General features: G+C 46.9%; 1 protein-coding gene and 1 long non-coding RNA gene across 4 annotated transcripts in view; one reads left to right on the forward strand and one right to left on the reverse strand.

The window, feature by feature from the left end:
• Positions 1–21,405, reverse strand: part of LOC132087386 (glutamate receptor ionotropic, kainate 1) — a 104,806-nt gene that overhangs the window by 56,887 nt on the left and 26,514 nt on the right. Inside the window, exon 2 of the mRNA XM_059493535.1 lies at positions 977–1,144. Coding sequence (XP_059349518.1) covers positions 977–1,144 — 168 coding nt within the window. The remainder of the gene's footprint in view (positions 1–976; positions 1,145–21,405) is intronic.
• LOC132070005 (uncharacterized) lies at positions 10,038–19,532 on the forward strand. Of its 3 annotated transcripts, XR_009417861.1 has the most exons (5): positions 10,038–10,125; positions 10,951–11,120; positions 13,046–13,175; positions 18,440–18,562; positions 19,383–19,532. It is a non-coding gene; the product is annotated as an uncharacterized LOC132070005 (long non-coding RNA). The 3 variants fall into 3 exon arrangements; XR_009417862.1 differs by lacking the exons at positions 18,440–18,562; positions 19,383–19,532 and adding an exon at positions 14,614–15,636; XR_009417863.1 differs by lacking the exons at positions 18,440–18,562; positions 19,383–19,532 and adding an exon at positions 13,362–14,603.

A 21,405-nucleotide genomic window follows, 5' to 3' on the forward strand; every position in this document is an offset into this window, starting at 1 on the left:
ACTCTACAGGGAATCTGAAATACTGTATCAGACTGGATTATATGGATTATAAATCCTCCATGCTTGAGATTCTACAGCATACAGCTCCAGTATATACCTGACAACTGAAAAAGAATGCAAAAAATGCCACTTAAAGCTCTTTTCGATGTTCTTTGAAATCATTCTCCTTTTCTCCACTCTTGCTAACAAACTGAAGTGGCACGAGGAGAATTTGGTAGTGCAGATGTTTGAAAGGTGCAAGCTCACCAGCCTGGTTTCTGAAGTGAGGCATTTTTATTTTCCAGCAAATCCAGTTCCAGGAACTGGGCTGCTCTTTACAGCATTTTATCAAACTCTGAGCTTGGTTCCTAGAGGCCAAGTAACACATGGAGCTGAAGGACAGTTGTGACTTATTGTCCCTCTCTGTTTTGGCCTGCAGGTCAATTAGATGGGACTGAATTGGGCCATAATTTTCCTTCTCAGGGAAAAAAGAAGAGGCAAAAAAATTTCCACACTTGACCACTCCAATTCCTACAGTTGTTTATAACAGAGAAACATATTTCTGCCTCCAGGCCACTGAGCATTAATATTTCAGGGCAGGGGGGCTACTGGCCTCTTGTCTTTAAAAGGCAGTAGAAATAATTTACCAATAATGGGTATCTGTGTTAATTATGGGCTGTGACATCCCACTGTGCTTCCTGTGAGTCTGTGATCATTTTTCTGCAGAATTCCAGGTGGCAAATCTGTGTTTTGGAAAGAAAAATGGCTTGGACTTGCCACCTGCCATCTGGGGCTCTTAGCATGCAGACAGGACGTAGGGGTTTATTCAGAAAGCACATGACAGCTCCAAGCCCAGCTTGATTCTTGGTTCAAGCACCTTTGAAAGATTAATTTTATGGTACACATGATACAAGCAGAGCAGAAAAGGAGATCAGGCTGGGGAAAGGTATAAAGCACAAAGCAGGGATGTAACTGACACAGTAATTGAGATATTTACCTCTCCTTGAGGCTTCAAAGCTATCAAAAAGGTTAATTCTCTGGATGTCATAGGTTAATGTGGTATTAGGCATCAGTGTTCTGTTCCTGTTAATGTTGGTGACAGCAAACTTGAACGCCAATTCTTCAATATTCACAGGTTCGTTTTCCACAGTTTCGAATATCCCTCCTGTTGGAACAGAGATTAATTAAGGGGAGGGTTATTCACCTCTTAATTGCCACACAGAAACAAGTAAAAAATTAATTATGATCTATAATTTCTGAGTGTTCTAGGAAAACCCAATGGCTGTCCAAAGCACTACAGCAAGAGCAGGGAGGATGGTTGGTTTTGATCTGCTGTGGCACTGGGGTTAACTCAGAATTATGAATGTTGCTCCGCAAACATCTGGGGAAGATGATGCCTGTTTATTGTCCAGCCTTTTCAGAGGAACATGTTAAATGCTTGTGAAAACTCCTGTGCAGCTCCTTTGTAATGAAACCAGGGATGGGATGGGCCTTGTTCTGCCTGCTGCGGTGTCATCTATGTTTGGAGATGGAACCTGGATGTGTGGATGTTTGCTGAGGTGTTCTGCACACCCTGGCAGTGCAAGATCCATGGAGGAGCTTGAGAGCAAATGGACTGAGAGTCCCCCTGAAGCTCTGTGTTCCCTCTGCTTTCTCCTAAACCCCAGCAGTTGTTGGTCTTTGCTGTTTGCTCAAGGACAGGGGAATATTCTTGCTTTTTCCAAGGAAAAGGAGCTGAACCCGTGGACACCAGCAAGCTTTCCGAAAGAGGACTGCAAATAACCCAAATTTATTGAGTGTGATGATCTTCCCTGGAGCGTGTCCCGGGATGGGGAAGGTGTCTCAAGGCCCAGCCTGTCCCAGCAGACTGGGATGCCCACTCCCTCCAGCCTCTGGAGACCTTATTATGCCAGCAGCACATTCCCACTGTCCAGGGGCAGAGGGATTTGAGGGATGCACTGCACACACAGCTGATGTTAAAAAAGAGCTCCTCTAAACAGCAATCTCCAGCTTCACTGCTTGATTTTGCAAGTATAATTTACTCATTTAGTGCAAGTCACTAGAGAATACTTTGGATTTCTCACTTACACATTTCCCCATTTCCCCATGTTAAATTTGAGGCCCCTCTCTCTGTAATTTCTGGCCCTCTGAATGCATTCAGCTCATGAGCTGCAACCTCCTGCAGTTTTGATGTCACCCATGTAGAAACAGAGCAGTCATTAGCTGACCATCAGAAATGGGAACACACTGGAATCAAACCTGGTTTGAATTTTAATCCAGCAATGAAGACCCTGGAGGCTACCAACCCCACTCTGGTAATATTATCCCTGGAATAAACAGCATTGGTTTGTCTCCTGAACCCACACAGAGCAATGCCTGGACATGGCTTAAACAATCTGCCAGCCTCAGCAATTTTCTTGTACACTACAATGTGCAGGTATCAGAACCTTAGAGACCTTTTCTCTCTTCCTCAGAAAACATCCAAGTGATTGCAAAGGAGTGTGATACACAAAAACAGCCCCAAAACCAGCCTAAGTGTAGGATTTGGAACCAAAACATCGAGTGGAATGCTAAAAGTCAGCAGGATTTTCCAGAGCTGCAAACTCCAGCTCCCCTGAAGGGGAACAAAATCTAAAGCCTGTCCTTTCAGATCCAATCCTGTAATTCCTCATCCCAACTACACTCCCAGCAAGTTTAGTGGTTAAATTCAATTATCTTTCCCTCATTTCACCCAAGGAAGACAATTCTTTTCAGTCAGCAGCAATGCCAGCCTGGGCCTGGGCCAGGAAGGTTCCACTGCTGAGTTTTCCTGGAATCCCTATTGGAAGCAGCAGAGCATTGCTCTATCAGGGAGGGTGAGTGTCACAGGACAGCCTGAGAAAACCTGGAAATAAGGGTGCCCACAATCACTCTCCACTTCCAACAGGAGGGTATTTTGCCATTTGATCTTGGCAAAAATCTCCTCCACCTCAGAAATTATTACTGTGCATTCCATCACTTTCTGCTTCTTCTTTTTTAATTTTTTTAAAAAATTAATTAAAACTACTTCATCCAACCACCCTTGAGGCAACCTTCATACCTGGATGTACGCAAGCACTTCCTCATCTAAGGGCCAGAGCCATTTCCATCCCTCTAATCAACTGCCTATTAAATGAACGTTAATTTGAATTAATGATGTATAACCAGGAACTATTTATACTTCATTAGCAGAATTCCACAGGATTTTTCCTTTTGGAGAGGAGTGCCAGCCAGCTCAGTGGGCAGCAGGAGGGCAGGGAGGGAAAGATGGCAAGTTTTGTGTGGGTGTGTTTTCTGAGCAAACAAACCAAAACTCTGCACACACTTCCAGGTTCCTTTTGCCCACGTGAACAGAGCAGGAGAGCACTCAGGATTTATTTGCTGGCGAGATACCCTGGAGAAAACATGGAATCATGGAATGGTTTGGGTTGGAGGAGAGCTCAAAGCTCATCCATTCCCTCACCCAGTCATGGACAGAGCCCAGGAGGGAGTTTGTGGAGGCAATAATTCCTCAGTGTGACTGAGCTGGGGGATATTGCATTGAAAAGGCTTGGGCTGGGCCTATTTGAGCTTGATTCTTCTGTTCAGGCCCATTCAGCTGCTAAAAGGAGCTGAATGACTGGATAAATCTGCATCACAAACAAGCTGTGCTGGAGCATTTTCATCCATACATCTCTAATGAAATCCAGCAATCCCATAAATAGTCTCTTCTCCTTCTTCTGCTGATGACTGACAGCCAAGCTCAGAATTTATTGTAGGGTCCAGGTTAAAAGAAAAATAGCAGAGTAAGTGACAAGTTTGATGAAGAACCAGTTTGTCAGATGATTCATTTGAATAAAGTAATTACTGTATAACATTTTAAAAACAAATTAAGCACAGCATTCTACAAGAAGGAAGGAAGGAAGGAAGGAAGGAAGGAAGGAAGGAAGGAAGGAAGGAAGGAAGGAAGGAAGGAAGGAAGGAAGGAAGGAAGGAAGGAAGGAAGGAAGGAAGGAAGGAAGGAAGGAAGGAAGGAAGGAAGGAAGGAAGGAAGGAAGGAAGGAAGGAAGGAAGGAAGGAAGGAAGGAAGGAAGGAAGGAAGGAAGGAAGGAAGGAAGGAAGGAAGGAAGGAAGGAAGGAAGGAAGGAAGGAAGGAAGGAAGGAAGGAAGGAAGGAAGGAAGGAAGGAAGGAAGGAAGGAAGGAAGGAAGGAAGGAAGGAAGGAAGGAAGGAAGGAAGGAAGGAAGGAAGGAAGGAAGGAAGGAAGGAAGGAGAAATCGATGTTAACTCAACATAAATGATGTTCCAGGAATGAAGCTGTTATTGCTGAGTGTGAAAACAAGCACTGGCTTTCATGTTGGGCTGCTGGTGGCACTTTAGGTGGGAAAAATTGTAAATTTTTGAGTCCTCTCTTTCAGCTCCCTCCTCCCTCAGTCAGAAAGTGAATCCTCCACAGCAGACCAAAGGCTGCTCGGTGGCAGAACTGACTTTTCACTTACAGCACATCATCTGTAACGTGATTTCTTCAAGGATGAAGGGAAAAAACAGTATCTGCCCCTCCTTGGAGCTTAGCAGTGGAAGGTAAGAGGGAATGACAGCCTGGGCCCAGCTGCTGTGCCTAAAGGGGCTGAGCCACGTGAGTCAGTGACAGCATCAGCTCCATTCACTCTGAGCACAAAAATCCCCACAGCAAGGGAAATGTCATAACTGCACAGCACACTTCAGCAGGCACACCTGGAAAAGCTCCTCCAGCTCTCCGTGCCAAGCAAACATTTCCATTTCAAGGAGCCATCGGGGACTGAGGGAGTTTCAGCAAAGGTCAGGGCTGAATCCATTCCCAGTGGGGGATTTCACAGCTTGTGACTGTTTCTGGTTGAGGATAAAGCCCTGTTTGTGTCTGGTTGGTGGCCACGTTTCCTGTCCTGGCTCAGAGGAGGAATTTTCCCGGGCTGATGTCAGCTGGGACACGGCTGACACATGGAAGCAGCCATGTGGAAGCACAGGCCCTGCTGGATGCTGCTCCCTCCCACAGCTCCCAGAGGCAGCCCAGTGCCAGCCCTGGCAGGGGCTTTGCCAGCAGGGCTCCCACAAACACCTGGACATCCATCCCTGCAGGAATTCTGCTCCGAGCAGCCTCCCCTCCTGCCACAGGGAACCCCGGGAGGTGCATGGGCACTCACTGAAACCCCCCTGGCAGGCACTGCAGGGAAAGGAGAGCTGGAACCCTCTGTGCTGCTGCCCGGGTGATGTGAGGGACTCAGGAAGCCAAGTGAGCACAAGGTTTGCCCTGGGGCTCCTTGGCAGGGATGTGGATTCCAGAGGGGTCTGGATCACAGGCACTCAGCAGGGCTGGGGGCACATGGAAGGCTCAGAAAGGAGCAGGGCACAGCAAAGCAGTGCTGAGGAAGATGTTTTCCTGCAGATAATTCCCTCTGACAGAGCTCCACTTGCACTGAAGCACCTGCTACTGGGAACCCCCTCCGGGCATATTTTCCCATCCTTATCTCTTAGCAAAGGACAGATTCTCCTGTGCCATGTGGTGTCCAGCTGGGAGGCAGTACCTGTGCACTCACCACATCATCTGCCCAGAAAATAATCACTGCTCACAGTTCAGCAGCATCTTCTTTTGCAAAGTCACCTCTCTGACAGCGTAATCCAGAAATTGGCTGATAGCTGCCTGCTCCAGGATCATTGCCCCTCTGTGCCTCATCACCCATCTGGGGGCTCCTGCTTTTGGGGTGCACTCAAACACAACCCAGGGCCCTGCCCTTGCCCTTCCTGCACCTTCCCCTCCTTGTTTCCAGCCATCAGAATCCTCAAGGAAAGGTGGTGAGCACGGAAAGGCAAAGACCCCACTCTGGAACCCCCCTGGATTTCAGCCTCCCTTACCCCAAATAACTCCCTGTCCCTGCAGATTGCAAGCTTCTCTCGACTGTAAGATATTTGCAGCCAAACAGAGGAAATTTTAAATGCAATAAATGCAGGGCTGGCTCTGGGCTTGGGGGATGGTTTAATTCTCCTTTCTGTGGCTGTGGGCAGCCGAGACCTGGGACAGGCTCAGGACCCAAACCCTGACCAGGGGAGGGGATGAGCCCCAAGTGTCAAACTCAGCAAATGGGATTTTTAAAAACAAGACTAGGCTTGCTTATAGCAAGGTCACTGCCTATTTGTCACATTTGGTGTCTCCTCTGTTCCAAACTGCCCATCCAAAACCCAGCTCCATGTTCCAGATGTGGTTTTATTCCAGCTGCTTTTGTGAAGGTTTTGCCCCCAGCTGTAACAAGGCTGCTCAAATTTTCCTTGATTTTTTTTTTGCTGAACTCTCAGAAGGACTCAGCCTTTCTGTCCTTTTCATGCAGCATGGGTGGTGCTGAATGACCAGAGACAAAACTGCTACAAACCCCACTTTGGGCTAAATAAAAACGGTAAAGTAATTCTCCACCCAAAATATCCCCCGTGACAGCCAGGGCAGGTTTTTATAATTATCTGCACTCCAGAAAGGTGCATTGAGCCCTGATTTGATCCTTTGGAAAGCAGAGGGATAAAAATACATGTGTGTATGTATATATAGAAAAAGTTGAGCTTATTAAGATACAAGGATCTGCCTTTTCCAACGGGATTTATTTCACTTCAGCTTGTAAGTGGAGATAGTTCCCAAAGGCACAGTTGGCATGATTCGTGTTACAGAATTTCTAACTAATGAACTTCTTCCTTTTTACAAACAGCAAAAGAATCTGGTTGACCTGATTTAGGTATCTCTTGCAACACCAGGCAGGAACTAAAGCATGATTTTTGAGGTGCAATTTGATAGGAAGTTTTAAAACTGTTGCTTTTTTCCTTTACATTTTATATTTCCCTCTGCTTGCACTATGCCATGGGCTGTGGGCTGTTCCAAACGTTTCTCCTGATCCCAGCAGGGTTTGATCAAATTCCCTCACGGCTGAGCATTCCTCTCACCACGCTGTAACAGCTTAAATAGTCTCTCTGGAAAATAAACTTGCTTTCTCCTGCCTCTGTAAGTCTTTCAGAGCACTGCTTCACAGGTGGGCTTTTCCTGAGTGTCTGAGTGAAGGGATTTCCCTCTGAGACACCCAGACCTGCTGGCACAGTCACTGCTGACCATGTGCAGGACTGCAGGCTGCTGCTGGAAATGGAGGGGCAGCAGGAAAGCTGAGAGGAAGGAACAATCACCAAAAAAAAAAAGTCTAAACCAAACCAAACAAAAAATCAACAAAAAAATATTATCGCTTATATTAAGGATTAAAGGAAGGGGGAAAGAATTTGACAGATATAAAAAGCAGATGAGGAGAGTGGAAAGCAAGCTGTTGGGATGAAGACTGAAAGACTGATGGCACTGCTGGAATTTTTGTTACTGCTTTTATCTGAGTCCATCTCAAAAGTATTCAATAGCTTACAAATATGGTGAGATCTTTTTGGGCAGATACAAAGCAATTGTACCTTACACTTGAGGAAACTTCAAACCCAAGGAAGACAAAGAGATCCCTAGAACAACAGCAAGGAAAGTTGAATTCAGAGGGTGTTCTGCCACTGCTTTGGCACAGATACCTGGTTAAATGAGGAGGATATCTGTACAAAAGGTGCTTTACACTGTCCTGTGCAGTGGCTGCACTGAAAACAGCAATAAATACAGGTTTTTCTGCACTCTGACGGCAGATGAGCCTTGGAAACAGAAACATTCACTCGAGAGAGCCCTGGAAGTTACTCCAGAGAGGAGCCTGAGGGGAGAGGAGATGGCCCCACTACAGAGCAGTTGGAGCTTGCATTTGCAATGGAACTGCTTCAGGAAGAGCCATTTTTCTCCAGCTGTCAGCCAGGAATAGAAAGGCATTTCAAAATCCAAGACAATGCTTTGAAATGAGCGCTATTTAGCAAACAGCATTTTTGTGCATAAATGTCAGGGTTATATCTTTAAAAATGGCACAGTCTGTCTTTTCCTGAGTGCCCATTAAGCACTATTATCTCTAAGATGCTTAGGAACGTAAGGTCTTTATTAAAGCTGAAGAAATCCCAGTTTATCCTGAAAAAGCATGGATAAATCAGATCACAGGCTGTCCCAAAGTACATCCCTTCCAGAGAGGAGGTGTGGAGGGAGGTTAAAGTTGGCAGGGGGCACATTTTAAGCTCCAAGTTCGGTCTTTGGCTGCTGTGTTTCTGGATTCCAGCTGCCCTGAAGGCAGAGCTGCCTGTCCAGCCAGGAGTGATGGCCATGGGAGATGCCTGGGAGCCCCAGGGCTGCAGCAGATCCCCCATCTGGAAACTGCTGGGCCCACTTGGCACTTGGAACCATGCAAAAATCCCGTCCTGACCGGGAGTTCAAACATTAGGGATCCAAAAGGACAGCAGCTCCTGCTGGCACAGCCTCTGCATGCGGCCATGGGGAATTCTGGCTTTGCCTTCCATCCCAACAATTGCCGATGGTAGGTTTCTCTGAGGCTGGAGGGGCTCCTCTCACTCTGGGAAAAAGGCTTCAAATCATTCAGCTAAGCTGGAGAGGACTTTGCCTGTGATTGTCCCCATCCATCCTTCTCCCCAGATCGTGCCAGGCCTGGCATTAAGGGAGGATAAACCTGAAGTTTAAAAATAATAATAACTGCAAAGAGACATAAGTGATTTGATTGGTTTTCATGATAAGAAATAAATCCCCTGCTTTATCTTTCCTTGGTATGGAGGAAAGATATAAATCCAAATGTTACCAGATTTCCCACTGGATCCTTGGCTTTGATTGTCCTGAAGCTCCAGACACACATTGGGTGTTTGGGGGACATGAGGAAATGTGCAGGGTTTTCTTTAAGCCTTAGAGCAGCTTGTTTTCCCAGTGCTGCTGCATCATTATTGTGCCTCCCTTTAAGTGCCATTAATGCAGTTCCATCCTTAATTCCTCAGGTATCAGGAAGGGACAGAGAGAAAATGGGCTGCCACTCTCCAGTATTTACCTTGCAGCCTCGGCAGCAGCTGTTTTAGAGAAAGCCGAGGCACACTTCCAGCCCTGGGAAGTGTAATGTGTGAGGAGCTCATGTGAGACGACGCTCTTCGGGGTGGGGGCGCAGATTTTCCAGCAGTTCCACTCTCATGAGCGATGTTTAATCAGCACCTGTGCTCTGAGCTGCCACATCTCCTCATCATCATGATGGCTGCCTCTTGAACAGACACTTATGGAGGTGCCTGCAGTTTAAAGCTTCCCTGGTAATTATCAATCTGGAACGTTTCTATTCCTCCATCTTCTGAGGGCCATTTGAGTCTGAAGAATGCCTTATTCAGTGTCTACATTTGCAAATATTAAAGCATCAAGTGTAAACAAAACACTGCTGCACCTGATGACAACTGTACATCAAGTGCTGAATTACGCAGCTCCGAGAGAAATATGGGATGGGAACCCAAACAATTGTAGGAACGCTTTCTCCTTGTAATGCTTCCCTCAAAAGAGAACTCAGAGTGTCCTTCACCACAAATCACACTCAGATTGAGACATTCCACTGCAGCAGCCTCACTGGGAACAGCTTTATCAGGAATTATTTGCACTGATTACAGATGGTAGTTACAGCTATTACATTTATTATATTACAGGTATTAGTTGTAATTATCACACTTATGGATAGGGAAGTTAGATATGTACTTTGAAAAAATTGGCAGGAAAATCCTGGGTAATTTTACCCACGGGTTAAAACTGTGTTAAAAATTAATAAAAACATGAAAGAAAGAAAAAGACAATTATCTGAAAAACTGATAGAATATCTCCAGGCCCCACAAGGTGAATGTCTGAGTTACTAAACTGTTACTCATATTTTTAAAACATGGAAGTTTATGCCACTGGGCATAAATATTGTAGGGGTTATTTTTATATAGTAGGAGTCCCAGTGAAATATCTGTATTGTATTTGAATATCTGTATTGTATTGAATATCTGTGTCTCGGCCTTGCCCTGATGAGCCCCGGTTGCTCTAGATGGGCTGCAGCTGTGATGTCCTTCATTGGGCTGCAGCTGTGGCCAGTGAAGGTAACTGGGATAAAAGGGGCTGGGCTTGGCCAGGCAGGGACAGCCTGGAGGGAGCCCTGGCTGAGAAGCTGCGACAGGCGTAGGAAGAAGGTGTCTGAGCTGTGAAGAACTGCCCCCAAGGAATATCACTGAGAAGGTATGGGACTCTAGAAGTATGGTTGTGACAGTATGGGACTCTAGAAATATGGAATACAGCATTTTTAGCCTCATAATTTCCATCAAAAGTCCATAAAATACCTTTGCTGTGACGAGGAAACTGTAATTAGTTTAGTGTGTAAAGATGGCTTCAATTCAATTAAATATTTCCATAACTGATGAAACAAATGATGGCACATAATGGCCATCATTTCCATGCGTTAACACCAATCTGGTTGAACAACTTAAATTTCAAAACAAAATTAAAAATGCAGCTGCTGTTTTTCCTTGCTCAGTTTTCCTTGGTGTGTGTCAGACTTCCCATTCAGGATATTCCATGAACACATTTAAACAGGTTTATATTTTTTGGCAGAACTGACTGGCTCCCTTTTGGGGTGAGGGCATGGAACTGAGCTGCTTGTTAATGCTGGGAGATCCTTGGCGATCCTCTGCTGCTCCTGGGACTTTCTGAGATCCTGGAGCAGCAATGAATGCTCAGACAGGAGGGGGAGGCTGCAGTGGGGCAGGGGAGCTGCTGGCAGAGTGCTGTGTGTCACAGAGTGGTGTGACAACACCAGCCTTGCTCCCACTCTGTGTTTTCTGAGACACAGAACGCTGACAAACGGTGAAATTACCCAGGGCAATGCATCCCCTTTGTAAATGGAATGCTGTGTACACCACTCTTGTGGTGATTATGGCTCACTACATGATATATGTATAATGATTCAGATTGGCTGCTCTGGAGAGGGATTTAATTTAAGGCACTTATGGCATTGGGCTCAAATTATTTCCGAGAGTTGATTGAAGCTTATGTTTTCCCCTGCAGCTTGTGCTCAGCTGAGGATCATCCGCTGCCTGCGTTCCATTTGTGTCCTGCAGGATCTCAGCTGGGGGCTCCTGCCTCACTCTGTGCCTCTGTTCACGTGTGCAGCCACTTCCCAGAGCAAGCAGAACCTGCTGTGGAACCAGGTGCCACTGCGAAATCACCCCATCCTGGTATTTATTTGTTTGTTTGTTTATGATGTCTGCAGTTTTTAGAGCCACCTTGGCAACAGGTTTTGGATATCTGCTCCCATGAGAACTAGGAAGAGCTGGCCACCCATCCCTTAGGAACATTCTCCGTTCCTCTGTCTGTCAGCGCTCATCAAGAGCTGCTGAGTGAAGCAGCCTGCAGGCTCAGAAGTGTCCCCATGGCATGTGGTGGCAGCCTGAGCTCAGTGTGGCCGCAGCTGCCGGGGGCTTCCCCAGGATGTCACAAACCCCAGGGTGCGGCAGCCACAGAACCCTGCAGGTTCAGGAGTGTCTGCATGGAATGTGGTGGCAGACTGAGGCTGCAGGTGCCAGGAGATTGCCTGGGGTGTCAGAAATGCCACGGCAAACCCCAGGGTCCAGCAGCCACAGAACCCTGCAGGCCCAGGCTGGAACGGGTGGGAGGGCAGTGCCAGCTCCCCTGGAGCTGCCTGGGGTGAGGATGGGGTTTGATGCCACATGGCAGGGCATTCCGTGAACTCCCCTGGCCTTTGGACAGCCCCTGCACTGCCTGCCCTGGTAGGAATGCTGTGACATCAGGGAGAGCTGGGGGTCAGTAACAGAATGAAGGTGTCATTCCCCTTGGAAAAGGCTCAGGGACACTGAAGCGCTGCTGATTCCATTATCAGAGAATCCTGGGGCCACTGAGGCTGGAAAAGCCCCCAGGATCACCCAGTCCCAGCTGTGCCCCATCCCCACCCTGTGCCAGCCCAGAGCACTGAGTGCCACCTCCAGCCTTCCCCTGGGCACTCCAAACCTCCCCAAACCCCTTTTTCTTACAAACCCAGCCCTGCAGAGGAGATCTGAACTCCTCCCTAGCCTGGGAACATTCTGGAAATGCTGCTTTTCCGGAGAGGAAGGGAGACAGCTTGAGCGCTGTGCTGCATCAAAAACCTCTTGCTCAGTGAAACCTGTACATGAAACCACCTGGGATTTGAGAGAGCATTAAATAGAAATCAGCTAAACGGCTTTGAGAGGAGAACAAACACTAAGTTTCTTTAAATAAAAGAGTTAGAACATGGAAGTGTGAAATTTCACACTTCTCTGCGTGTGGATATCTTGTAAAGCTTCATTCTGATTCCTCTTTGCTCCCTGATGATTATTTCATCTCCCTTGCACAAAATATGGAGTATTTCCTGAGAGGAACCATTGCCTTCATATCCACTGTAGCAAATGAAGTCTTTGAAATACTGAACTGTTTCAGAAAAGGGAAATGAGGGCACCCTTTAACTCCCAGATGACTCCAGACCAGGTGGGAGTGCTGGAAGACTCTGCAGAGGGGCAGGCTGGATATCAGGGAAATTCCTTCCCCAAAAGTGTGAGCAGAGGCAGACTGAAGGTTTGAATTCCAGAAAAGGCAGTAAAAGGCATTTAGAACTCATTTTTGTTCAATCAAGCTGCAGCAGGGAGCCAAGTTAGCTTATTAATATAAGAAATTGCTGCTGGTCCTTAACACATTTCGATCAATGTGTGAGAACTGGCAAGAAATGGACAGCAGGAGAAAATTACAAGTATCATCCGTAAGTTTCTGACTGGCAAACTCCTGCTGCCTCAACCCACTGTTTGTTTTTGCAGGTGTTTTGTGGTGAGCTCCTGGGATCTTTCCAAAGGGGTGGAAATCTTTAAAATCTCCTCATGTGGACTTTGGGCATTTTTTACTCCAAGATGTAAAAATGAGTTTCATGCTGTTTCTGCCCTGGAAGCAATCTTGCCACATGCCCTACCTAAATCCAGATGAACCTGGGAAATTGTGACATGAACTTTACCCAACCTGCCCCATGACATCCATCAAATTAAGCACTGAAAATCAGGGGGGTTGTACAATAGTAATGCGAACTTAAATTAATTCATTTTCTGCCTCTTTTTTTTTTTTTTTTTCCTCTGCTGAAAAGGGAGAGATGTGAGAACCATCTGAAAACCAGTGGAATTTGCAGACATGAAAATGAAGTGTTTTCCACATTTCAAGCCTATGGAAGATTGCTGATGCAGCTTTCCAGCAAGGAGGAAATGGAGAGACCAAAGGTTTGTCCTTTTATTTAAAACACAGCATGGCCTGGGCTTGCTTTGATGTTCTAGCAGTGAGACTGATTTTTCCTTAGCACACAAAATTATTTTGTGGCATTAGGATAATAAAAAAAGCAAAGCTCAGCTAGAAGCTGTATGGCTCCATCCAGAGTGCCAAACACATTTTTGGTGTTTTCTTTTTAGCTTTCAGGGGGTATTTTCTGCTGGCTTTCTTAACAACTCTGAGACGTCCCTGGTTTAATAAAATCATCTCGTGTTCTGAAACATTTGGGTAATGAACTGAGTGATGGAGCTGTCAGCTCTCTGCTGCTCAGCTGACCAGCTGTCACACCAAGGACTCTTTGGCAATTGGGAGATGTTGGGTTTGATGTTTAATTCCCTTATTCCATCAACAGACTTTATTTGAGAGGAGTCTTTGAATCATGCATGTGCTGGAGATGTTCCTATATCTAAATCATCTGCGAGCAGCAAGGGGGTTTTAAAGATCAAATCACTTAAAGATTTATTCTTTCTTAAAGAAATGAAGTTTTTCTTCATGCAGGGTCTTCTGTTCTGGAAGTGCTTCCTTTGCATTATTCAGACTGGTGGTGATTAATCACAATTCCCTCAGCCAGCACAGTGCACCTTGTGCAGAGTGTGCCTTGTGCTGCAGGGGCTGGGCCCATGCTGACCAATTGCACATGCTGATAGCAAATGCCTTGGATTTTAGGGTTCTGTACGACCTGCAGCCAACCCAACCCATCTGCAATAAATTATTCAAGGTGTTATGGCCCCACTTTTCAGGATTAGCCTCTGTGCCTGCAGATAATGACAGGTACAACTCAAAGCAGATAGGGGCAAGGGCACTTTGTGGCAGTGGATCTCTGCCTACCTGGTTATCCCACAAAAAGATGGTTCTGTGCTATGGAATGTTCCCAGAGTAATCTGTCTCTGGAAAGTTGCTCCCATAAAACCTAAGCTTGACTTGAAGTACTCTCAAAAAAGCCCTTCATCCCCCCAAAAAAGTAAACCAGTAATTATACAATTACTCTATATCTATTTTTGCAACACAATTACTCTATATTTATTTTTGCAACACAGCTCTAAAAGTCTTTAAAATATTTCTTTAAATATGTGCTTTATTGTTATAATAATTTCCCTGGGGTCTGCTGCACTGGTAAACTTATGGTGCATTACCTAAAAACGTCACTGTGGTGCCTTTTGCATGCATAAAAAAGATAGATCATCCTTAATGTAGTTCTAAAAACTATTTCCATGTTCCAGCATTTGGATTTATGAAGCATGGGCTATATGTCTTATAAAATTTTATTTTAAAGTAGTAGACTTACAAAAAGTAAACAGGGCCCCCATCAAGTAACAAAAATAAAAGGTGTTATGTTAAAGGAGGCAAAACATCAGGGGTTTTATAAAATTTAATTTCCACTCTTCTCCATAGGCTTGGGAGCGCTTTCATCTAAATATTGTGAGTAATTCAGATTCACACCCCATGTGGCAGAGGTTTAATGCACCCCTCCCCAGCAGTGCTGTTTAATATGCAAAGGAGGCAGGGGATGCTGAAATGGACTCTTCCCCTCCATGTAGCCATGATGCAGCTGGAAAATCTTGTCAGGGCTGTTAACTCTTCTGGAGAAACATAAAAGCTGGGTTTGCAAATATAAATGATGCCATCCTTGCCCACTCAGGTGGGTAAATGTGCAGCCAGTAAGACACTGAGGCAGCAAGGGGATGCTGCCTAATAAACCCTGGGGAGCTGAGATATTCCCTGCCCTGAGTGCTGCAGATTTCATCAGGTGTAGAACAGCTCCTCTCAGCAAAATGTCTTTATATTTTCTGACAGATCCCTTTTCTGATCTGCTCACAGCACCCAGGGCCCAGCTTCCTGCACTAATCTGCTCAGAGAAACAAGGTTTTTGTGTCCTGCTGAGCTTCCATGCTGAGCCTTGCCCCTCTCTTTGCTCTTTAATTGGGTGGTGTTTCATTTTCCCAGAGGTGGTGGCAGCTACAGTGACATTTCATGTGAGCCCCACAGAACTGGGTGAGATGTAATTGCAACAGATGTGTCTACAAACTTTCCGAATGGCACACACCACTAACAGGCCATGGATTTCCCAGGAAAAGATGCCACAGGGCAGGACTTGGTGGATGGATTCAAACTGTCATGTCCACTGAAATATTTGGAGTGGGACTGTTAACATTTTTCACCATATCCTCCATGTGGTACTACTGGGGAATGCCAGACAGGAGAACTTCAATCAATAGAAAATGTGTTTAAAAAGTAGGAATTCCATCCAAAATGGAGAGGGAATGAATGTTTTATTCAGGGTATATACATTAAAAAAAAATCAGTTCATTTTTGCAAATATGCTAAAGCTGTCACAGAGCCCTTGCCTGATCTAGACACGGGGGAAGTGCAGCAGGAAAACTGGGGAATATTAAATAGCAACATTTTAGTCACAAAAATTGAAGGGTTTTAAAATTTATTCAAGTGCTAGCTATAGTGCAGATGGTGCTGGAGAGTTACAGTGAATTTGGGTAATATTGTTTTGCATCAATGTCCAAATGCACAATCCAGCTGAGAGAGGGGAAGTTCAGATTGGGTATTAGGACAGAACTCTTTACTGAGGGCAGTGACGCACAAGTGTTGGAATTAATGTGCTCCATGCACCTGTCCTGGGCAGTGCTGGGATGAAAGCACACAGATCCCCCAGTTTCCCCTGCCATGCCCATGGAGGGCGGTTTCCTCATGGACCTGGCTCATGGCACACTTCCAAGTGCCAGAAAGGAGCAGGACAGGGGTAGCCAAGAGCTCACAGCAATTTGGAGCTGCCACAGGCCCCTCTGCCCTGCCTGAACACCCCCAGGACTGGGGAAGCTGAACTCAGGGTTCTCTCAGACCTGTCCTCTGCCCTTCCTTCCCCCATCCCTTCTTTTCCAAAATAAGAACTGAATCTGTGGCATTTCGTTTCCTTTCCCTTGGTGCCCTTGTTCCTTTCTGCCATTGCCTTGCTCCCTGCTCCCAAAAAAGCCATTTGGTTTCCTTCTGTGCCCCAGTTTGTTTCTCATCCCTACTTGTATTCACTCATCAATTCTGGTTTTTCACCCTGTGCCAATATTTACTTTCCTTGCCAGTATTTTCTTTCCTAAATCACTTTATTCCCTTTCCAGTGCCTCCCAACCAACATTGCTTTGAATCTCACATTTTATTCTTTATTCTTGCATAAAATTGAGGCTCCTTTCCTAAAAATACCCAAAGTGGGAACAACTTGCAGAGTTTTCCTCTCAAGCCCTTATTCAGCTGTTCTGTTCCTCGCCTTGGTTTTTAGCTCGCATCATCCTTCTGTTATCCTCCCTTCCCTCTCACTTTTCATTTCACTTGCACCTCCTCCCCTTCAGTTTCCATTACTCAGCCACACAGCTTTTCTTGTGTTTCCCAGCTTCATCTCTGCTGCAGCCCCACCTCTCTCCCCTTTCCCACGAGGATCCAAGGGTTTGTTCCTTCTCCTGGCACAGGTTTTGCCAAGGGTAGAGAGACGCTCACCCCTGTGAGCAGTGGGTGCCTGAGGCTGGGTAATGGAACAGAGATAAGAGCCCTCATTTGCTATTTTCTTTAAAATCAACTGCAGATAGAGATTCCAGCCCAAAAAGAGATTGTAACTTTTGAGGAGAGTAAGAGCAGTCTGTGACAAACAAGTCTGGAACCAGGAATTAAATGAATTGTCAGGTCCCAGACTCGCTGGGTTCTAACTTAGCCATAACTCAGTCAATACCAGACATAATTCCCTGCTTAAAAAGTTATTAAAGTCTTAATAAAACCAAGGAGATGCTGGGACAGAAGCGTATTAAGATGGCATAAAGGTTGTGCCTACATCTCGTTAAATTAGAGCCGTTAACCAGAATGACTTAATTGAATATTTCCAAATGTGAGCATTCCTAGGTTTCCCTGGGATGCACTTTCAGCTCTGGGTCGAGCTGCCTGGTGCCGGTGGGGTGTGAGCCCTGTCCTCACAGGAGTTTTTGCCCTGATAACCTGGCAAGTGCAGCTCCCCCAGCCCCACAGCCAGGGGCCATGGCTCTGCAATCAGCATCTTGGCCAGATCATTTCCCCAGGGTTTCCCCAGTGCCCCTCTGAACCCATGGAAGGCTGTGAGCTTCCTCAGTTCCCTATGGCATGAAGTGTCACAGCTGCAGGTTGTGTGAGGAGCCCTTTCCATCACCCCTGCTCCACTCGGGGCTCTGGGCAGCTGCCCTTGGTGCCCCCCCAATCCCTGTGTTCAGCAAGGCCAGGAAAGCTCATTCTGTGTTCACCTTCTTTCCCTATCTGTGGTGATTTCCCAGCCCTGTGTCTTTGCTGGCTCTCCTCTCCTTCCTCTCATGCTTCCAGCTGTGCCTACTGACCCTCCCTGACTCCTGAAAAGCAGGCAGTGCTGTCCCAGATAATGTGTGCACACTCTGGGACCAAGTGTGTGGGCAAACTCAGCTCCGTGCATACCTCACAGGTCTGCCTTTTCAATCCTGCTCTCCAGGCTGAGCCCTTTGGGGAGCTCCAGGCCCGCCAAGGCTCAGCTGAGCCCCAGCTCAGTGTGGCAAACACAGAATACAAACTCTCAAATTCCCCCTGTTCCAGCTATTGCATGTATAAAATTCTGTCTTTGGGGGTTACTCAAAGCTCTTTTCCTCCAGTGGAGACTCTGGCAGCCATCAGAATTAGAAGGAACATTCTCAGTAAATTGCTTGTGCAGCTATCAAATGTCCCTGGGTTCATTTCAGCATTTAATCACCCTGGGAGCCTGGGTTTGCCTCATATGTTTGGGCATCCTTTAATCCTGGAGGAATTAACTTTCAGATCCTGCTGAGATTTTTGTTTGGTTCATTGGTTGGTTTGGGTTGTTGGTTTTGTTGTTTTTTTTAAGGATATTCATTTCATGTACCAAATGAGGAATTACAGGGGCTTGGTGTTCTTCTTTTTTTTTCTTTTTTTTTTCATGAAGCTGCCCATAATCCTTCACCCTAAGCAGAAGGGAATTCTCATTTGGACTGGATAAAGATCTCTGCCTTCCTGCCTTCCCACCTTCTGTGCTTGTTGTCTAGAACTGCCCCTAAAGGACACTTTTGCCTCCTTGCAGCCCTCTACAGCCCCTCCTTGGAGAGATGAGGACTCTGCTGGGGCCCCAGGAACAGCCAGGGGAGCGTGCAGGGGTTTGGGGACGTCCTTAGGGCTCAGCTCCCTCTGAACTCACCCTGTGCTCTGGGTTTCCACGCAGGGCTCCTGGGGCTGTAACCGTTCCTTAGGGCCCAGCTCTCTGGAAATGATCCCTCAGCAATCTCAGGGCACGGCCTGGCCAGGATCCTGCAGCGCCAGGACCATCCCTCTTCTCCCAGGCATGGTAAGCAGCTCCACAGTAACAGCCTCAGCAGTTAGTCCTGGCCAGAGGAACCCTGGCCCTGCAGGGTGAGGATGTGCAGAGCAGCCACCAGAATGGCTGTTCCCCTCCAAATGCCAGCCTGGCCTTCCCCCTACAGCAATTACTGTGTCTCACAAGGGATCCTGTGCCTTCCTGCAGGCTGCTCCCACCCAGCCTCCCCCAAACTCTGAGCTGCAAGAGTTCTGAGCATCCCAGACCTGGTGCTGCTGGCACAAACCCCATCCTGAGCAAAGGCAGGCAAAACGTGGGGCTGGAAAATTCACCCCTTGCTCTCTTCTGTGGGACAGAAGAAATCCCCCTGAAGAGCATCCTTTAAAATCTACCATCTACCTTAAAAATCTGTCATCCACCATCAGCAGAACCAGGGGAATCAGCCCTGTTTGAGATGCAGCCCTAACCCAGCTCCCTGCTCGTGGGTTGTGTCCCCAAAAGCTTCCCTGCAGCCCTCCAGGGTGACCATTCCCAGCCCCCTGCAGGACAGGGATGCTCCAGGGGGGAACCATTCCCAGGAACCAGTGTAGGCACAGCCCTACCCCCATCGATTCTGCTGAGACCTTGCTCATCCATCTCTGGGATGCTGCAGGTGCCTTTATTAACAGCAGAGCCCCTGGCCACGTGTTGGGATCCTCTCTGACACATTAAGCCATTTTTAATTTGCTCCCATCATCCCCAGCCTCTCCAGCAGACCTCGGATAACTCTGGGGTCCTAAATAAGCCACAGTGACTCGGGGAGAAAGCAAGTGAGTTATTAATCTTATGCAAATGCCTGTTTAATTTTCAGGATCCTGGCACCATTGTAAGTGCTGAAAGTCACGGACTATAAAGAGAAAAGGTAATTTCCTGTTTGTTTAATTGATCTTCTGTAGCTTCTCTCCTGGCTGGCAAAGCCAGGTAATGGAATTTGCAATGTAAAGCCATTATTAGAAGTGCCAGTATGACATTTGATTAATCCAGGCTATTTAGGCTTAATAATACACACTTGACTTATGTTCTGGAAGCTAAATTGCCTGCTACTTCCCCTCCTGCTTTTAAAATATATTTATAAATATCCTTAGTGTGATGATATATGAGCCTATTCCCTCAGGCATTGTTATTAGCAGTGACACCTCCTCCAAAGTGTGCTCCCTCAGCAAGAGGATGCTTGCTCTCAAATCTGCACCCATGGGCAACTTCTGGCTCGAGGATTCCTTCAGGGGACCTGCAGGTGCCTTCTGCAGTTCCCCCCAGGTCAGCTGTGCCCCTCCTGAGAGGCAGATTGCCAGGGGAAAGCCAGGCAGGAGCTGGCACTGCTGTCCCTGTGCCGTGCCAGGGCTTGGGTCAGCAGCACAGAACAGCCCTGGTGAGTGTCCAGGGAGAGAGGGGCCCTTTGTCACCTCCCCTCCCTGCAGTGTCACACCCAGGGCACCCAGAGCTTTTGTCTCCACACACATCCCCTGGGCATTGCTATCACATCCGCATCTTTTATGGATCCCCAGCCCACGGCTAAAAACTCTGTACATCATTCCTGGCACTGCTTTGGGCAGCAATGGACAGAGACATTTCCTCTCACAAAGTGCTCCGGAGTGAAAACAACATTTCCCAGGTAAGGTGCAAGCACTGCAAGGGATGACGAGGGCTGGGAAGATCCAGGTTAATGTATGGAAGTATTTTCTGCAATTATGGTACGGAAATTTTCTGTTCCAGGTTTAACTTCATTTCAGGGTAATTGCTCTAACTTCTCTTTCCATCCCAGTAATATTTATTGCAATCGTATCAATTTAATTTGGTCATTTATGTTCCACTGCCGTGGCCAAAATAGACAGTGCACCGCTGCATGGTACCATTGGTTACACCTTACTAAACCAAACAAAAACAATTATTGTAAACACTGGTGCACATTGCACTGAAAAGGGTGAGGAAAATGCTTTTAAATTGAATTCTTTTCAGGGGGAAAAAAATTCCCTTTGTTTTGTTTGTAGTTGCTCTGTGCTTCATAGCCCAGCTATGGTCTGTTGAGCCAGAATTGTAAGGGATAAAGAATATCAGTGAAAAAACAGTAGTGTTATTCTACAATAGGCTTCAAAATGAGATTATTTCTATAGGTTGTAATTTAATGCTTCTCAGTGAATGTCTTCCTGAGGGGAGCCCAAAGAGAGCTGGAGAGGACAAGGGATGGAGGGACAGGACGCAGGGAATGTCTTCCACTGCCAGAGGGCAGGGCTGGATGGGATATTGGGAACTGGGAATCGTTCCCTGTGAGGGTGGGCAGGCCCTGGCACAGCTGTGGCTGCCCTGGATCCCTGGCAGTGCCCCAGGCCAGGCTGGGCACTGGGGCTGGGAGCAGCTGGGACAGTGGGAGGTGTCCCTGCCCATGGCACTGGGTGGGCTCTAAGTCCTTTCCAACCCAAACCATTCCAGGATGTTTTCAAGGTTAGGGCTGCCTGCAGAGAACACCCAAGCAGAACAAACAGGCAGGGCAGATGTGAAAACAAACACTGTTTAAACAAACAAACAAACAGCAGCTGGCCTGCAGCCAGTGCTCTGAAGCACTTTGTGCTGGGAAGGCTGGGTCTGACTGAGGCCAGCAGTGGTGTGAGTTTGCCTTTCACCAGGAGCTGCACAAGAACAGGTGTCAGGGGTGCTGTGGGGTGGGATGGGGCTACCAACACCACTGGCTGCTCCCAAATCCCCTGACTCCATGACTGCATGCCATCCTCCCCTCCTGGCAAACTGGGCTTTGCTCTGCACCTCTCACAGAGTGCAGCTCTGACTTCTGTGCAGTCAGAGCCAGATGGGAACTGGGCAGGAGCAGCCTGATCTCCCTT

This window comes from Ammospiza nelsoni, chromosome 2 (assembly GCF_027579445.1).
Source record: "Ammospiza nelsoni isolate bAmmNel1 chromosome 2, bAmmNel1.pri, whole genome shotgun sequence".
Lineage (NCBI taxonomy): Eukaryota > Metazoa > Chordata > Aves > Passeriformes > Passerellidae > Ammospiza > Ammospiza nelsoni.